The sequence below is a fragment of the Kogia breviceps genome, chromosome 15 (genome assembly GCF_026419965.1).
Source record: "Kogia breviceps isolate mKogBre1 chromosome 15, mKogBre1 haplotype 1, whole genome shotgun sequence".
In the NCBI taxonomy this organism is placed as follows: Eukaryota; Metazoa; Chordata; class Mammalia; order Artiodactyla; family Physeteridae; genus Kogia; species Kogia breviceps.
The window spans coordinates 62549912-62569699 of NC_081324.1; the positions used below are offsets into that span (position 1 = coordinate 62549912).

General features: G+C 40.7%; 1 protein-coding gene across 6 annotated transcripts in view; it reads left to right on the forward strand.

The window, feature by feature from the left end:
* CEP192 (centrosomal protein 192) overlaps positions 1-19788 on the forward strand; it is a 94847-nt gene that overhangs the window by 29132 nt on the left and 45927 nt on the right. For 5 of the 6 annotated variants that reach the window (XM_067015684.1, XM_067015685.1, XM_059039850.2 and 2 more), the window contains exons 11-18: positions 274-338; positions 898-1107; positions 3294-3420; positions 4031-4149; positions 10712-11540; positions 11631-11757; positions 17654-17825; positions 18848-19721. In XM_067015684.1, the coding sequence (XP_066871785.1) occupies positions 274-338; positions 898-1107; positions 3294-3420; positions 4031-4149; positions 10712-11540; positions 11631-11757; positions 17654-17825; positions 18848-19721 (2523 nt within the window). The remainder of the gene's footprint in view (positions 1-273; positions 339-897; positions 1108-3293; positions 3421-4030; positions 4150-10711; positions 11541-11630; positions 11758-17653; positions 17826-18847; positions 19722-19788) is intronic. The other variant, XM_067015688.1, reaches the window with a different exon arrangement.

Here is a 19788-nt window from a genome sequence, read left to right on the forward strand (position 1 = left end):
AAGCTTACATTATAAAGCCCTGCTAGTAAGTTAGGGCAAGTTAGTTCCTAATGAAATCAATCACAGTAGGGTGTTTATTACCAAAAGTTTCAGAACCACATTCTCTTAATGTGCTAATACAGATGCATCAGTTCTGTGGCGGAAGCTTTCACATATTTCTTTCAGTTTTATTTCTTTAATATTTCATTTTCCTAACTAGCTACGTTGTATTTATATGCTAGTATTTAATTAGGCATCAGTGCAATATAATTATAAAACTTATTCTTTTTTAAGCTGATGCATTGGATTTGATTGCACAAGATGAAGAAGAATTTAATAAAGAGCATCAGTTTATGCAGGTTTGTATTTTATTGACATTAACCAAAGTTTAGAATTTTTCTTGTATTTAAAGTAGGCAAAATGTTCATTTCTTTCTGAATATATAATGAGTATAGAATTATATCTTGATTTTTCTCATGTTTAGACAATTTCTGCCTTTTCCTTCAGACTCTAAATTATTAATTGAAAAAAAGCTGGCATACTGAAATAGTGTTTATTAGTTCACTTAAAATTGCCTTAATAGGTTTCAAAGATACAGTTTTTTACCATGTTTTAAAATGAGGTAGTGCTATTCGTTTTTATTTGAAGATGTACTCCTTTCTAAAGATTTGTATTAATGACAATCAGTATTTGACCTAAGCAATATGTTAAAACAATGCATATCATAACTCAGTTATTTAAAAATTTCTCTTTTTCTGGACTTTATTACCTTTATTAGCTGCTTAAGCTTGGATTTGTCCACATTTTAAAAAATATTTTTAAATATTTAAATTTCCTTAGTGAAATTTGTATTTTTATGTATTAGAAAAACAGAAGGCTTGCTGGAGAAATAAAATGAAATGATGACTTTCTTCCTAGGAAGAAAATATAGATGCCCAGAGCACTTCAGTTGCCCTAGAGGATACATCGTGGGGAACTTCAGTCAATTATGGTCTGTTGAGGAGATCACTTAGCACATCAGATTTGGACAAAGATGATGCCACTTATTTACGTCTGTCTTTAGGAGAGTTCTTTGCTCAAAGGTCTGAAGCTCTCGGTTGCCTTGGTGGTGGTTACAATGTGAAAAGAGTAAGTACCATGTGTGCTAGAAGTGTTTAAATTCATTTGCCCTTATGTTTTGAAGGTTATGATGGTGTAGCTAGATCAGAGTATCTTTAAAGCAGAGACAGGATAGGGACTCCGTGGTGGAATAGTGGTAAAAAGCTTCGGATTTATAATGGCTGTACCCTGACTGCAGTCCTAGCTCTGTCTTTTAACTGGTTCTGTGGCATGGAACAATGTACTTAACTCCTCTGTGCCTTGATTTTCCAATTTCTAGAATGGAATACTGTCTTATAGGGTTTTTTGAGGTATGCTGTGATGGTGCGCGTACAGCGTTTAGTATGGCCTCAAGTGCATCAAGTACTCCATCCCTGTTTCTGTTTCATTGGTTGCTGATGTTATATCATTGGTTGTGGGAAGAATTCAAAGATCATTTTTTAAACCTCTGGTCTAAAAACATGTTTTGAAATATAGGAGTGTTTTGGTTTTCTAAGATGTACATGTAAAAAGTTTAAATGCAAGTGATAGCAGTAGATTGTATGAAGGAGTGAGGAGAAGCTGTGTCGCCTGTGGAGGTCAGAGTGGTGTCTGAGGAGGGGCACCGGGGTGGTGCCAAAATGGTGGGGAGGAGGCAGCGTGTTCCCAGAAAAGTCTTGGAGGCAGGAGCTGGAGAGCATATCGGAGGAGCAGAGAGCAGGCCCACAGCTCGTGTGAGTGGGCTTCGGGTCGGTGGTCTGATGGCACAAGTAGACAAGGGCCAGGTCATGCGGGGCCCTTGCAGGGCTCGAGTTCATTTCAAGGGAACTGGGGAGATGTGCTTGGAGGCAGGGTGCCCGGCCCATCTCCAGGTGTGACAGGAGCCGGGTGGAGGAGGTTCATGAGCCTCAGAGGAGGAGAAGCAGGCAGAGGCTTAGCACGTGGAGGAGATGCCGTGAAGGCCGGGGACTAGGATGGCAGTACGGAAACAGAAAAGTTCTAGGGTTCAGGATTTCCTCTGGAAGTAGAGTCGAAGGACCTGCTGGTGAATTCCATGTAGGGACAGTGCTGTCGGAGGGAGTGTGTATTTAAAATACGATTTCACTAAGAGTATAATTTTAAACAGGGTGTTAGAAGTTGACTTACAGGGAAATTTGAAACTGAACTGTGGGTCCTGTCTATGCAGTGAATTAAAGAATGAGAGTAAATACTTAGGCAGATTTTTCTGCCTGGATGGATTGGTTTTGACATTATAAGAGAAGTTGAAGCGTAACTGAATTCCTTTCTGAACAGCTGGACAAAACACCACACAGTGGAAAGATGGATCTGTCATTTTGTATTAGTTATGAAATGTTACTTGGTTCAAGTTGCTGGATCAAGGGAGGAAATCCTTGAGTGAAGATTGATCGAAAATTGAGTGCATTAGCGAATTTGCTTTTCAGGTCTATCGTGAGAGCTCTGGAAGGAAGCCAGGTGGGAATTCCCTGCCCTTGAGCAAGATCCTTGAATGTGACCTTCTGAACCCTCATCTAGGGCAGTAGGAATGTATCTCATCTTAATACAGATTTTCAAGGACATATTTATTGTGTAAAATAAAATACCCTTGTAAGTACTGTAAGTTCCAGGAAGGCAGGAAGTTTTATAACTTTTTTCTCACTGACATGTCACTGATGATTATTACCAGTGCCTGACACATAGCAGGTGCTCAGTAACAATTACTGGAGGAACAAAGTGTCATTTCTGGGTTGTTTTAGTTTGGATTTCTTAGTAAGGGCAAATTATTTGACAGTATTCATTCTGATGATTAAAAGCTAGCAGTAAGGAAATAAAAGGTCCTGTCTGGACTTGTAAAGTTCATTCCTAGTAATTTATGGGTGTTTTTTGTTGTTGTTTTTTGTTTGTTTGTTTTTTTGGCTGTGTCAGGTCTTGATTGCGGCGCACGGGCTTCTCTCTAGTTGTAGCATGTGGGCTCAGTAGTTGTGGTGCGGGGTCTTAGTTGCCCCATGGCATGTGAGATCTTAGTTCCTTGACCAGGGATCGACCCGTGTCCCCTGCATTGGAAGGTGGATTCTTAACCACTGGACCACCAGGGAAGTCCCAACTTACGTTTAAATGGAAAAATCAGAATCATTTTGTTGAAATCATTTTAGCTAGGTTACCACTATTAGGATAAAATAGTCTAGAATTTCTCAAAGCAGTTGAAAATTAAGGAAATAATTGGCATGTTTATTTTGTAGCCATCATTTGGTTATTTTATTAGATCACCAGAGAAGAGAGAACCTGTTGCTCTAATAAGAAAATCAGATGTATCAAGAAGTAATTTGGAAAGAGAAATGGCTCATCTTAACTATGGTCTATTTTCAGGTAATGGATTAAATGAAGTTTTTTTTTTTTAACCTGTAAGTTAGTGGTTGTGTGATCATGTTCTTTATGCAGAAGAAAGTAATGTATATACCGCTTTGAATTTTTTGAGTACTAGTTACAGATTTGATTTTTATATAACTTCACATTGCCTTTTTAATCTAAAATAGAAACAAGTCAGCCAAAATTCACCTAAAACCTTTTGTAAAAACAAAAGTAAATGAAATGTAATCTGTTCAAGTGGTTGGGTTAGCTTTGGCTATTAAACTACTGAGTTATTTAATTATAGCTATTATATTTATTATTTAGGTGGACTTTGAAAGACAAGTTTTCAGATTTGGACTGTGATAGTATAAATATGATAAATATCTGTGATGAATATTTAAAATCAGACTTTCTTGGTTAACATAACAATTATCAAGCGGCTACTTTTTGCTAGTATAATGCCTCGTGCATTGTATCATGAAATTGTATAAAATGTGCTTTAGTCCTTAAAGAGCCTATATTCCAGTGAGGGGTGGGGGGGGTTGGGATATTTAGTGGTCCTTATCCCATGGATTGTTTCTGTGAGATAGTGTATAGATATAAGTTGAATATTACATATTTTCTACAGGAGATTTAAAGGCACAGCTAAGTGAAGGATCAGTTACACTTCAGGCCGAAGAGCTGGAGAGTATTTCACAAGTGGATGAAAATGATGTGACATTAACTGCTAATAAAGGGAAAACAGAGGTATTTTAAGCCTTTCATGAAGGAAAGCTAAGACCTCGCTGTCATAATTCTCACAAGATCAAGATAAAGTCACGTGTAAAAAATGCATAACAGGGCTTCCCTGGTGGCGCAGTGGTTGAGAGTCCGCCTGCCAATGCAGGGGACATGGGTTCGTGCCCCAGTCCGGGAAGATCCCACATGCCGCGGAGCGGCTGCTCCCGTGAGCCATGGCCACTGAGCCTGCGTGTACAGAGCCTGTGCTCTGCAACAGGAGAGGCCACAACAGTGAGAGGCCCGCGTACCGCAAAAAAAAAAAAAAAAAAATGCATAACATTTATCTTACTCAAGTTTATTACAAGTATCCTTTAAATATTATCAGTTACAATAAATGTACAAAGAGTTTATAAAACAAACTTATAGTCAGTGAGTTATCACAGCTTATACACCCATGTACACCCCAGGTCGGGAAAGAGAGTGTTGCCCACAGACCAGGAGCCATTTTTTTGTTCCACCTGAACACTACTTGCTTCTGTCTGACCTATGACACTATCAGTTTCACCCATTTGTGAACTTTATATACAAGAAATCATGTAGTCGCATATGTATATATATATTTTTTAATATAAATTTATTTATTTTATTTGTTTATTTTTGGCTGTGTTGGGTCTTTGTTGCCGCGTGCGGGCTTTTCTGTAGTTGCAGCAAGCGGGGACTACTCTTCGTTGCGGTGAGCAAGGGCTACTCTTTGTTGCGGTGCGTGGGCTTCTCATTGCATTGCAGTGGCTTCTCTTGTTGTGGAGCACAGGTTTTAGGCGCGTGGGCTTCAGTAGTTGTGGCTTGTGGGCTCTAGAGTGCAGGCTCAGTAGTTGTGGCGCACAGGCTTAGTTGCTCCATGGCATGTGGGATCTTCCCAGACCACGGATCGAACCTGTGTCCCCTGCATTGGCAGGCAGATTCTTAATCAGTGTGCCACCAGGGAAGTCCCAGTAACATATATTTTTCTTTGTTTTTTTTCCACTTACGTTTGCAAGATGCAACTGTGATAAGTATAATAGCTAATTTTCATTGCTGTATTGTAATCTATTATGAATATTCTGTCGTTGATATATTCACCCTACTGTTGATGGATATTTGGGATCTGTCTTATGTCAATATGACACTGTTAAAATAGTGTAGTTTTATAGTAGGTCTTGATATCTAGTAGAATAAGTCTTCCCCTCTTATTTTTCTTTAAAAGTATCTTGGCTCTTCTTGTTCCTTTACATTCCCATATATATTTTAAACTCAGATTGTCACCTTTCACAACCAACTAGCAACCCTGCTGAGCTTTAAGTTGGGATTGTGTTTAATCTATAGAACGGTGAAATTGACATCTTTATAATATTGAATCTTCTAATCTACGAAGATTACACATCCCTCCATTTAGGTTCTAATTTCTCTCTGTATTTTATGGGGCTTTTTTGTGCAGGGATTTTAACACATCATTTGTTAGATTTCTTTCTGAATTGTTTGAAGTGGTATTTTAATATTATCTTTCTGAACTTAATTTTCCCTTTGTTGTGGCTAAACAAAAATACATGTTTTTTAATATACTCACCTTATATCCAGCAAGTGTGCTAAATTCATTTTTATTTATGGATTCTCTGGATTTTTCTGTATATGCACTTATATTATCTGAGAATAACAACAGTTTTGTTCCTTTCTAATTTTTATACCTTCATTTCTTTGTCTGGCCTTTCTTGACTACATCTTAGAACAGTGAATAGGAGTGGTTATGTTGGGTTTCCCTGACTCAGAGGGAAAACTTTTCAATAGTATTTTGTCTTTAAATTTGATGGATGCTCTAGGTTTTTATTTATCATCAGATTTTTTAAATTCCCTTCTAATATTTGTTTGCTAGTTTTAATTTGTAAGGAGGTTGAATTTTGTGCAGTGCTGTTTTGCATCTGTCTAGGTGAACATGAGTTTTCTCTTCTTTTGGTGATGTGGTGAGTTACATTACATGATTTTGAATATTAAAGCTGCTCTTCTCCACTTGGGTCATGCTACATTATTTTTATGGATGGTTGGATTCAGTTTTTTTTTTTTTTTTTTTTTTTTGTGTGTGTGTGTGTTACGCGGGCCTCTCACTGTTGTGACCTCTCCCGTTGCGGGGCACAGGCTCCGGACGCGCAGGCTCAGCGGCCATGGCTCACGGGCCCAGCCGCTCCGCGGCATGTGGGATCTTCCCGTACCGGGGCATGAACCCGTATCCCCTGCATCGGCAGGCGGATTCTCAACCACTGCGCCACCAGGGAAGCCCTGGATTCAGTTTGATAATAATTTATTTAGAATTTTGCATATGTGTTCACAAGTGGGTTGATGCTCTTTCTTATAATGTCCTTGTTTGGTTTTGGTACCAAGGTTTTGCTTGTCTCATTTTTCTTATTTTCTGGAAGGTTTTTGTAAGACATACTAATTTCTTTTTAATTAATTATTTTTGGCTGTGTTGGGTCTTCGTTGCTGCATGCTGGCTTTCTCTGGTTGCGTTGAGCAGGGACTACTCTTGGTTGCAGTGCGTGGGCTTCTTCTTGTGGTGGCTCCTCTTGTTGCAGATCACGGGCTCTAAGCATGTGGGCTTCAGTAGTTGTGACACATGGGCTCAGTGGTTGTGGCTCGTGGGCTCTAGAGCGTGGGCTCTAGAGTGCAGCCTCAGTAGTTGTGGCGCATGGGCTTAGTTGCTCCGCAGCTTGTGGGATCTTCCCAGACCAGGACTCTAACCAGTGTCCCCTGCTTTGGCAGATGGATTCTTAACCACTGTGCCACCGGGGAAGTCCCTGTTATTTCTGATATTGGCTATTTGGCCTCTCTCTCTCTCTCTCTCTTTATCTTGGTCAGTCTTAAACCAGGTATTTCTCAAACTTTATTAATTTATCAATTTTATTCTGTTTTCTATTTCATAGGTTTTGTTCAATATTTTTTCTGTTTCATAGTTTTTAAATCTTTATTTCCTTCCTTCTACTCTCTATGGATTTAATTTGCTGTTATTCTAATATTTTGAAATGAATGCTTAGCTTAATTTTTCTGCTTTTTTGCTTTTCTTACATAATAGCATCTAATGGAATAAATTTCCATTTTTTTTGGCCACGCCACATGGTTTGCGGGATGTTCCCTGACCAAGGATTGAACCCAGGTCACGGCAGTGAAAGCTCCAAATCCTAACCAGTAGACCACCAGGGAACTCCTAAATGTCCTTGAAAGCAGGGATTTCGTGGCATCCCCTACTTTCTTTTTTCAGCTCATATGTTTTGATGTCATATTTTCGTTATTCTGTTCATTGTATTTTCTAATTTCTCTGGCCCATCAGTTTTTGGAAGTGTATTGCTTAGTTTCCAAACATTTGGGGATTTTCCACATTTTAAAATATTGATTCTAGGCAGTTGTACTGTAGTCAGAATTTTTGGTTTTAGTCATTTGAAATTTGTTGAGACATGAAATATGGCTCAGCATTTGTTCAGTTTTTGAAAATGTTTTCTCTGCACATGAGAGGAATGCCTGTCATGTAATTGTATGTCATTTAGGTGAAATTTATTAAATCATGATGATTAAACTGTATTTTTAAATTGTTGTGCTTGTTCTTTCAGTTACTTAGGTGTTAAAATCTCGTACTGATTGTGGATTTGTCTGTTGTTTATTATAGTCTTCCAGTATTTGCTTTAAAATTTTTGAGGCCGTTATTTTTCAAGGTACAAGCGTATTAGAATTGTTCTCTCCTGGTGAATCAAACCTTTTATCATTGTGCAAGACTGCGTTTGTCTGTAGTGGTGCTTTATACCTTAAGTCTCGTCTGATATTAACATAATTAGTTAGTGTTTGCATGTTATATCTGTTTCTGTTATTTTACTGTTAACCTTTCTATAGCCTTGTATTGAATATTTTAGCTGTTTCTCTTATTAAAACATAGCATTGAATTTTATTTTTCAATTTCTCATAATCCTTCTTTCCACTTATATTTACTGGAGCTACCAATATATGGGGATTTAAATCTGCTCTCTTTATTTGACCTAGACTTTGCTATTTTTCTTTTTTGTATTCTTTTGGATTGCTGAAGTATTTTATATTATTCCAATTTTCTTCCTCTATTAATTTGGTAATTATATGTTTTCCTATTATTTTGGCTACCCAAGAAATTATAACCTGTCTCCTTCATTTACTAATGTTTAATAAAAATAGGGTTGTTTTGGTTTTCTTTACCTCTTCCTTAACATTACAAGGACCATAAAACATTCAGTTTACTTCACTCTAGTCTTATAAGCACCCTTTGTTTTATATTTCAATTCTCTATTTAAACACCATAAGACATTATGATGATGTTGATGGTGATTACTATTATTACATACAACCAATATGTATCTCTGACCTTCCTTTTAAGATTAGTTTTCTTTTGCTTGAAGAATACCCTTACAATTTCGTTTTGTAAGAGGCTACTGGTAATGAATCCTCCGCTTTTGTCATTCTGAAAATATCTTTATTTCACCTTTATTTTTGAAGCTTTGTGTGTGTGTGTGTGTGTGTGTGTGTGTGTGTGTGTGTGTGTGTGTGTGTGTGTGTGTGTGTGTGTGTGTGTGGTACGTGGTCCTCTCACTGTTGTGGCCTCTCCTGTTGTGGAGCACAGGCTCCGGACGTGCAGGCTCAGTGGCCATGGCTCACGGGCCCAGCCGCTCCACGGCATGTGGGATCTTCCCAGACCGGGGCACGAACCCGTGTCCCCTGCATCGGCAGGTGGATTCTCAACCACGGTGCCACCAGGGAAGCCCTGAAGCATATTTTATTTGGTGTATGTTCGTTAACAAGTATGTTAGACTTTCTCAGCATCTTTTATGTTTTGTGTTCTGTTGTGTTTTTTGTTTCTCTTTCATTCTGGATATTTTTTTCAGACTTCTCTCCCAAGTCTGATTCTTTTTTCAGTTGTGTCCAATTTGTCGTTAAACCTGTCCATTGGATTCTTTTTTTAAAATTTATTTTTGGCTGTGTTGGGTCTTCATTGCTGCACGCAGGCTTTCTCTAGTTGCGGCAAGCAGGGGCTACTCTTTGTTGCCGTGCATGGGCTTCTCATTGTGGTGGCTTCTCTTGTTACGGAGCACGGGCTCTAGGCACGCAGGCTTCAGTAGTTGTGGCTCATGGGCTCTAGAGCGCAGGCTCAGTAGTTGTGGTGCATGGACTTAGTTGCTCCGCGGCATGTGGGATCTTCCTGTACCAGGGCTCGAACCCGTGTCCCCTGCATTGGCAGGCGGATTCTTAACCACTGTGCCACCAGGGAAGCCCCCTGTCCATTGGATTCTTAATTTTTTATTGTATTTTTTAATTATAGAATTTACATTTAGTTCTTTCTTGATAATTTCTAGTCTTCTGTTGTCAATATTGTTTTTAATTCCTTAAGTATGTTTTAGATTTTAGATTTAGATGTGTTTTAGACTCTGATAATCCATTGTCTGCATGCCCCACAGTTGTGTTTTTCTGTGATGTGGGCCACATTACCTTGGAACATTGTGTGTCATTCATTGATAGAGGAGTGGCCTTTTACAGGAAAAGTTGCTGAAATATTTGAGGCCATGGGAAATCTTCCAGACAGGGTTTTTGGCTGCTTCTGAGCGAGGAACAGTAGCAGTCTCAGGTTGCTTTAATTCAGTTATTGGGATTGAACTGATTGGAGCTGGGCCTCCGGTCCTCCTGAGGGCCATCTTTACTCCTAGGGAGTAGCCCTCTGTGGTCTCGTCCTAAAGCATGGATGTTTACCGTGGTCACCACCTTCCCCTCATCACTGGCAAACTCTGAACCTGATTTTTGTACCCTTACTCCCATAGAGCATCTTTTCTTAGCTTCTTTTAAAAAAATTATCATGTTTTAAAAAATTTTCTTGGCTTCTTAAGCTTCCTGATGCCTTAGCAGTAACCTCTTCCTGAAGCAACTCCCCTGGGGCGGAGCATCCCTGGGACTGGGCTCACCTCTCTGGGATTCTCTCTTCTCTTGGATTTTGGCCCCATAGCTTTTTTGTTCCTTTTTTGGCTCTCCAGCGCCTTCTAAGAGATGTTTTCAGATATGCTGTCTAATTGCTCTCAGCAAGAGTTGGTTTGCATCACTTAGTCTGCTATTACTAGAGGCAGAAGTCTTAATTTGCATTTTTAAAATATTGCTTTGCTGTTGGTTCCATTTCATTATTTTACCCCTGGTTTCTATTTATGTCTTGCTTATAAATAATTCTAACAGTTGAATGAAATTACCAAGAATCATAGTTGCAGTCACTGTGGCTCAATGGCTTCTCAATTTCAGTATTTTAATTTTTTGGTTTTAAATTATTTTCTGATTCAGTTTTAACATTTCTTTAACTCCTGAAGGGTTTTTTTGGAACAACTGATGATCTGATTTTGTAAGTGACCGAGTACTCTACAAATCAAGTTGATAGCAGCTGTCTTTTTTCATTAGGAGGTTTAACTGGTATACCATTAATTTCTTGCTGCTGTCAGATCTTATGTAGCACTTACAAATAAAGCTTAAACTAATATGTGCTTGTCTGTGGAACTGATGTGAACTTTGTCATTTCTAGGACACTTTCCTCATCAACAGCAAACCCCAGAGACGCACAGGCGAAATGCCTAGCGGTGGTGATTCTGTGCTGAGGATAAGCACCATTGCTTCAGCCATCGCAGATGCATCAGTGAACGCTGACCCCTCCCAGCTCGTTGCCATGATCAAGGCACTTTCAAATAAAACCCGAGAGAAGACTTCTCAGGGTGATGGTAAACAAAAGCACTATTCGGCTGTGTCTCATTTCTTACCTAATGAGCCGGAAAAAAGTAATGGATCCAGTGCATTTGATATGGAGAAATACCTTAAAAAAACAGAAATTAGTGGATATGAAAGTAGAATGGACAACTTTTCAAGAGCTGGTGTGTCTGATATTTGGGATTTATCTTTGTCCAAAGAACGGACTACACTTGACTTCCATGCAGCGGACCTGGGTACTACTAGCATAAGTGTAAGGGAGCCTAAAGAAGACACAGCAGCTGGTTTTTATGGTGAAAATGGAGAGAGCATGGACCAGGCATCACTGAGAACGATAAACTCTTCAAATTCAGTTCTTACAAATACGGGAGAGGGAGAGGGTGCAGGGGTTGATGTGAAGACACATTCCATTGACCATAAATCACCAGATTCCGGTGACGGTGAAAAAGCTGCCTCCATATCCATTCCAGCCCTTGATAGTTCATTAGTCAGGAGCCCCAGGGTAGCATCCCTCTGGCTGTCAGAAGAGCATGAAGACACACAGAATAATAGAGAATATCAGAGGCAAAATGAGTATATTAGTGAGACAAGTAACAGTGAAAAGCATGTGACTTTTGAAAACCATTCCATAATCTCACCTAAAAGTGTTGGTAAGTGTCAGAGTAATTGGTCACATTCAAAAAATTACACAGTGTTTTTTTTTTTTTCTGTTCTCATTGGAAAATACACCTTTCTGGTAGATTTGAAAAATCCCTCTCCTGAGTGTGGTGGACATGACTCGGAGGACGACCAGGATAGCTTCCGACCTTCCACTTCTCCACTGAGTCATTCTTCTCCTAGTGAGATTTCTGGAAATAGTTTATCAGGGTAGGTGCTTAACCTTTTTTTTTTTTTTTTTTTTTTTTTAAAGTAATAAAATACATGCTCAGTGTAGGAAAATTGGAACAAAGTGTAAAGAAAATTAGTCATCTATAGCTTCATCTCTCAGAGGTAACCGTTATAAATATTTTGTGAATTTCTTTCAAGATATTTTTCTTTGCAAATTTTCATACCTACCCTGCTTTTTTCACTTATTAAAATAATTCCTGCGTTTAAAAGAAAATTAATGTTATAGACTGCATAATGAATCTGTCTGTCACAGTTTATTTGGTGCTTCTGGTCGATACTGGTGATACTTAACTATATTTTACCTTTTTTGTTTGTTTGTTTGCCATTTTAATGATACTGAGATGAACAACTTTGCTTATAAAATTTTTCCTGTGTTTTAACTGACTTCCTCAGAAGTGAAATTACCAAGTCAGGGATAAGAATATTTTCAGGCTCTGTGGATTAGCAAACTATTTTCTAAAAGAGTCTTAAAGACTTGCACTCTTACCATCCGTGTTTGTTGAAGGTGTGCATTCTACTGTTTTCTTATCAGCGTTTTTTTTTTGTTTTTTGTTTTTTGTTTTGCGGTACGCAGGCCTCTCACTGTTGTGGCCTCTCCCGTTGTGGAGCACAGGCTCCGGACGCACAGTCTCAGTAGCCATGGCTCACGGGCCCAGCCGCTCCGCGGCATGTGGGATCTTCTTGGACCAGGGCACAAACCCGTGTCCCTGCATTGGCAGGCAGATTGTCAACCACTGCGCCACCAGGGAAGCCCCTTATCAGCGTTTTAAATAACTTTTAATTTTGGATTTTTTTTTATCTTACAGTATTAATTTGTGTTCTTAATACTAATGAGATTGATAAGTGCTTTTTCAAAGGTTAGGATAAGAATCCTAATATTTTACATGTTTTAGCACAACCTGTAGGGTAACTTAAGCTTCAAGTTATAAGACCTTTTTAATTTTTCAAAAATGCCTTAAGTCAACATTGTTTCAAAAATTTACACATATACTGATATATGTGTGTGTCCATAGAACTTTGAACAGTGTGAATGTAATGCTTCATCAGATGTGTCTGTGTATTTGTGTATAAATGTACACATGTGTGTGTTTCCCTCCATTAAGCTTTTTGTCTGCCTCATTCTCCAGCACTCTCACCAGGAGCTGCTGTTGCTGGTTTCTTAGGTTTCCTTCTGGTCTTTGTTTGTGCACATACACAGATATGAGTGTATATTCTTATTTTCACCCCTCTTTATAGTCAATAGAGGGTCCTTTACACACTTCTTATGTTTTGCTACACAAGGTTACTTATCCCAGCCCCATCTGTATTACTTTGCACACATGAAGATGTATTACAGGATAAATTCTTGGAAATGGGATTGTTGGGTCAAAGAGTATATGCATTCACGTTCCTATTTAAATTAGTACAACCCCTCTGTAGAGGTTGTGTTAGTTTAATTTTCCACCAACAATTTAGGAAAGAGCTTGTTTCCCACAACCTCACCAACAGAATGTTTATCAAACTTTTTGTTGACAGTCTTGATAGGTGAAAAAAAACTATTTCAGTATAACTTTAAATCATGAGTGATGATGAGCATCTTTTCCTTTATATTTCCTTTTGTATCATGTATCTATTCATGTTTGTTGCCCATTTTTCTCATGGACTGTTAGTCTTTTTTGTCTCCATTTCTCGGAGCCCTTGACATATTAGGGAGAGTGGGTAGCCCTTTGTTTGTGACATGAGTTATATAGTTGCTAGTCTTTGGAAGGTCTTTTTCCTTTCTTGTATTTTTTGCTCTCACGGATACTTAGCTCTAGCTTACCCACACCATTTCTGATGAATATGCAAAATCCAGGAGCAGCTTGGGAAACACATAATAGGTAACTTGGATATCAAATATAATTTCAATTTGTTTCAAAATATTGAACATTTGTGATAATTTCACTGCTTAGGTAAAATTTTCTGCTTATTAAAATCTTTCCATAGAGAAACATATAAAATATCTTTTATAAAGCCATAAAAGAAAAAATCCATAGATTTAATGAAATAAACTTTCTGTATGGCAACAGTTTTTGCCTCAGAATTGACTTGATCTTTTTGTAAGCTTTATGCCAAAGATGCTTTCAAGTCTAATAAGATTTTTCAAGTCTAGTAACCTTGTTAGGCTATGTCTCTATGTTGACCTCATGGCCACCTTACCCTGTCACACAGCACCCTTTCATTATGTGGAGTCAAGCATTCTTTTATTTAGGAGAGGGTTTTTTTTTAATTACTTATTAAGATATTGGTCCTGACCCCAGGAACTTTAGTCTGCATATGTGGGATCTGCATTTATTTTCTTTGTAATCCTTTCTTTAAGAACTTATTTTAGAATAATTGTAGATCCATGGGAAGTTGCAAAGATAGTATAGAGAGACCCCATGTCCCTCCCCAGCTCCCCCAGATGCTGCACAGAATCACCACTTGTGCAGTAACTTGTCCTGAGCAGGGCAGGTGCGTAGAATCGTGTCATTTTATCACAGATGTGAATGTGTGTAACCACCTCCACAATCAGAGACATAGGACTTTTCCATCACCACAGTGACCTGCCTCTTACTTTTTCATTTTGTTTGCATTTCACATTTCTGATTTCTAGATTCCTTACAGTATTTTCTTTTTTGTTTCTTAACCTCCATGTACTTTCCAATTTCATCTTGTTTTCTATGATCTTAACATTTAAAAAAATTGTATATGAAGGCATTTAATAACAACTGTAAGTGATCTATAAAGACATATTGTTATGATTTTTTTTCCTTCACCTGCCCTTTACTGCATGATCAGAGACAATGCTGGGCTGGATGGTCTCAGTTTCGGACCCACCTGTTTTTTCTTTTGCTCCTCAGAAAATACACTTATTCATTAAGTATAGGAAACATGGGCTTCCCTGGTGGCGCAGTGGTTGAGAATCCGCCTGCCGATGCAGGGGACACGGGTTCGTGCCCTGGTCCGGGAAGATCCCACATGCCGCGGAGCGGCTAGGCCCGTGAGCCATGGCCGCTGAGCCTGCGCGTCCGGAGCCTGTGCTTCGCAACGGGAGAGGCCACAACAGTGAAAGTATAGGAAACATATCTTAGGGGGATACTGAACTTTCTCATGAACTTGGTCAGATATTTTGAATGAGAGCATCACGTTGACCTTTCTAAAGTGACTGTTGGTGGGCTTCCTTCTCCCCACGGGTCAGCCACCTGCACCCACACCCCCACCTCTCAGCCATGGCCAGACTGCAGGCTTAGGGGGAAAGAAGCTGGACACCAGCAGGTTCTGAGGTTCGTTCTCCTGTCCCTTCTCCTGCTGCATGATAGGCGTTCCTACTGAGGCCAAGCATCCATCTCCATTTTATCTTCCTGCTTTCACTAATCTTTTTTTTCTCATCAGCTTAAATGAACATGCTGGCGTCTTGTGGCTGATTTTCCTGTGCACAGTTCTCTCTTCCACTGAGGAGACTTTGTTTCCTGTTGCCTGTGACCCCCTCCTCCTCCTGCACCCAGCAGCTGGTACTCCCTCTCTGGGCATCCATGCCTGTTTTCTTTTTCCTCATCTTTGTGCTTTTTTTTTTTTTGGTCTGTTTGTTTAAATTTTTTTATTTTTATTTTTTATTTTCTGGCTGAGTTGGGTCTTCGTTGCAGCACGCGGGATCTTTCGTTGTGCCATGCAGGCTCTTCGTTGTGGTGTACGGGCTTCTCTCTAGTTGTGGCGGGCAGGTTTTCTCTCTCTAGTTGTCTCATGCGGGCTCGCACGGGCTCTGTAGCATGCAGCACACGGGCTGTCTGGTTGAGGCACATAGGCTCAATAGTTGTGGCGCGCAGGCTTAGTTGCCCTGAGGCATGTGAAATCTTGTTTCCTCAACCAGGGATCGAACCTGCATCCCCTGAATTGGAAAGCAGGTTCTTTACCCCTGGACCACCAGGGAAGTCCCTCATCTTTGTGTCTTTATGTGTTCTCCCTGTGTTGCGGGGTAGCCGAGCTGTTCAAGTGTTTATCCTTGGTGACTTTCTGTAGCATCAGCTATGCTTTCATGGCTTCCAATGTGGACATTCATTTTGTATTCATTTCTTTTTATTGAAATTCTTCTTGTACTTTTTTATTGTGGTAAAATGAGTTTCATATTTTTATTCTTTTTTTCAGGTTTTTCCAGTTCATTAAGTTTTTTATTTAATTTTTTAAAATATTTATTTATTTATTTGATTCTGCTGGGTCTTAGTTGCAGCAGGCGGGCTCCTTAGTTGTGGCATGCGAACTCTTAGTTGCAGCATGTGGGATGTAGTTCCCTGACCAGGGATCGAACCTGAGCCCCCTGCATTGGGAGTGTGGAGTTTTAACGACTGCGCCACCAGAGAAGTCCCATATTCATTAAGTTTGTTAATATTCATAGTGAAATGTTGGTCAGAATGTTGATTTGTTGAGTGGCCACATCCTTCTGGTGAGAGCCCTTTATCTGCTGAGTTTGCTGCTCACCATTTTTCCTGCTGGTTGGTCTTCCAGTGTCCAGCCAGCTTCCAGCAGGTCCGTAGTGCTGATTTAGAGCTTCTAATTCCAGAACTGCCTTGAGGTTCTATGTGGCTGGCACCTTGGCAGTTTTTGGCTTCCTTTGGAGTCTGACATCTGGACTGAAATTTATCTTCTTTTGTTTCTGTGTGTTCTTACAGTTCACTTCTCATTGCTTGAAGTAATACAACCTAAATGCATTTGTTCATTTCGGCCAAAGGAGCTAGACTCAGCATGTACCCCAGTACCCAGAACTCTTTTCCTGCTGCCCTATGGTGTCTGTGTGAGTATGTGTGTGCATGTGTATGTGCGCATGTGCATACAGAACCCATGCAGGTGCATGTTATTCAGTGACTAAAGAGGGCCTGAAGCAATTTGGTTAATATTTTGTCTCCATTGCTTAGAGATTCACTAACTAGTATTGTGTCAGGGCTGTCTTGATTTGGTCCTTTTAAAAATCCAGAATTCAAAATAGGATTTTCTCTCTGTGTCTATTGGCCACCTGAGTATTCTGAACTTTGTGCACAAAAATGATGGGTAAAATTCAGTCAGATTAAGGGCTGACTTGAAACTAAATGGCAGAGTATTCAGGGGGTGCAGCAGCTGTTTCCAGAGGCAGCTGTGACGGTGTTTCCCACCCAGTGTGACTTTGCACTCTGCCTTGAGGGGCAGCTTGGCCCTCTGCTCTGTCAGGCTGGCCTGGCCCTGTGCTGGGGACTGACTGACAGAATATGGCACATGTATTACATAGATGCGGGAGCTTATTATTTATTGCTTTATAACTTTTTTTTTTTTACTTAATATATTCTGAACATCTTTCTGAGTCAATGGTTAGTAGTCAACAGCATGATTTAAAACAGCTGCATAGTGTTTTATTGTGTGTCTGTGCCATAATTTCAATAGCCTCCTTTCTCCTACATGATGTTTAAGATTGCCTACTTTATTATTGATAGTGATATATGATGTATTCTTTTAGCGAATCTTTATAATTAGCACTAATTTTTTTCTTAGGATTAATCTCTAGATGTATAACACCTGAGTCAAGGGGATTTTGCTATGCATGCTTGATAGCTCAGTCGAGAGTTGCACCGCTCCTATTCCTGCCTGTGGTGTGGCTCTTCCCATCTCTTTGTTTTCATCTTTGCTCTTTGAGGGCAGGAATTGGCAAGTGCTCTGCTCATTGCTTTATATCAGGTATTCAGTCAATTTTTGTTGAATGAACAGTTAACATTGTTATGTGACTGTATATGGAATTTATTAATGAAACTGCAGGTTGACAGGGTTGTAGGCAAGCAGGAAGGGCTTTCTGCCAGTGTAGACGATGTAAAGTGAAGGGATGGACAAGTCCAGGCACAGGTGTTCTCTCTTCCAGGTGTGCCCTGGAGTCTTTCAGTTCAGCAGCTCATCTGCAGAAGCACCCCTGTGAGAGGGAGTCATCCCAGCTGACCTGTCCACAGGCCAGCATCAGCAGGCTGACTTATATGTCTGAACAAGAGAGCACCTGTCCCGCCACGGCCTCAGATCGTGGCCTTAAGGACCACCAGGTGGGAGTACTTTTGTTATTTCTTTACTCAGACTTCTGGAGCTGAAGTCTTACTCATGTAGGACTCAGACTCGAGTTCAGGCCTAATTTCTGTTGCTCTTTTAACTTTAAAATAAGTGTGTATGTGTTTTACTCATGCTGGGTAGGCACTACAAGTACAAATATTTTAGCATCTGCCATCAAAAAGCTCTCAGTCTGGTGGAGGCCATGCAAGACATGCTGTGTAGTGAAATGCACTGCGAGAGATTCAGGAGGCGACTGATAATCTGACCAGGTGACGAGTCCAGTGAAGCTTGGTGGGAGGACTGTCTGGAATCAGGCATGGGGGAGGCAGGGAATTGCAAAACATGCTGCATTTGAGGGCCCCCAAGAAGTTTGGAATGGCTTCGGTGAATCGTGTACGTGGAGAGAGGAGGGGAGGGCCGACCACGACATTGTAGATGTAACATTTGGGAGTTTGAAGGCTCTTAAGTAGGACACAGACCTGCTCTGTGTTGATGTTTTGAAAGCTCCTTGCAGTAGAGGAGGCACTGAGGGGTGAGGTTAGAACCAGGAGGATTTGACACCAGGTGGCTGGAGTTGTCAGGCTAGGGGCAGCACAGGGTCATGGCCATGGGGGTGGGAGGGAAGCAGAGAGGTCTGAGATTTGTGTGGGAGAAGCTAGAATTTTACTACCTAGGTGTGTTTTGTGAACATGACAGTGTTCAGTTTGTAATGAGCTGCGTATGACTTGCAGGTGTGCAGTGCAGGCCTCCTCCGCTAAGTTGTGCTTAAACCTACCCACTAAATTACTAAACAAAACCACTCGTTTCTGGTCCTGTAAATTAGGAAGAACAATGAATGCAGATTTTCTAACTTTTAATCCTGCATTTCACAGCCACCGAAGTACTTTGTATAAGCCATCCTTTTTACAAAGAGGTAACGTCATGTAGATCTCTATTCTATGAGAGTATATCAGCATGGTTTGCGTTTGTAATACTCACTTTATCTGTGGATAATTTCTAAACATTTTTTGTCACACAGAGTGATGTCACCAGTGCGTTGAGCACCACAATTATTCAGGCCAGTCCAGTTCCGTCTCAGGAGCGGGCTTCGGATAAGTTGAGAGAAAAAAGTCCATTTCAAAGTAGAGGAAAAGGAGTGTTACCGTATATTATCCAGAAGAACTTGGACACAGAAAAAGAAACTGAAACTACTTCTCTGAGTAGCCAACTTGAAGATGTAAAACCGAACTTTAGATCGAGAAGAGAGCTTTCCTCCAAAAGTGAAGATCTGTCAGAAACCACTGTGGCAGGTGTGACCTCAAATCCCAGTGAACTGGACCAGGTCAGCCTGGCTCTGCCAGGGGAGTTGGGCCTCGGCCAGTGGGCCCTGCTGGCCACGCCGCGCCTCCCCATGTCCCGCCAGGGGCCTGTGCCCGACAGTGGACGCGTGACTCCTGTAGACACGTCTGCTGCCAACAGTGCGTTCATTGGCCAGGGCCCTCCCCAGACCTTGCCCAACACCGAGGGCTGCGGCCCTGCTCCCTCAAGGCAGCACGTGCCCACCTCGGGCCCTGTGCTGTCAGCACGCTGTCCCCTCCCCATGGCTCCCTGTGCCCAGCCGAGCTCGGGAGCGCTGCCTCGGTGCCAGGCCAGCGGTGCCACAGTCTGCGGGCTCCCGGGAACCTGTCATCCTGCTGTCGCCACAGGAGAGCACATCCAGAATTCTGTGGCCATGGGCCTTTGTCTTGGACAGAACATCAGCTCGGGGCTGATGGCTGCCTCTTCCCTTTGTAACCCGTATTCTAACGCCTTCAATCAGAGTCTTCTAAGTACAGCCAAACCTTTTACTGTGCAGTCTCTTGGTCCAAACTGTGGAATTGATCCGTGGGATTCAGGAGTGATGTCAGGATTTGGTAAGATGCCTTTTCTCTGCTACTGCTTGTTGTTGGTTGCTGCTATTTAAAAACTGACTTTTCTCAA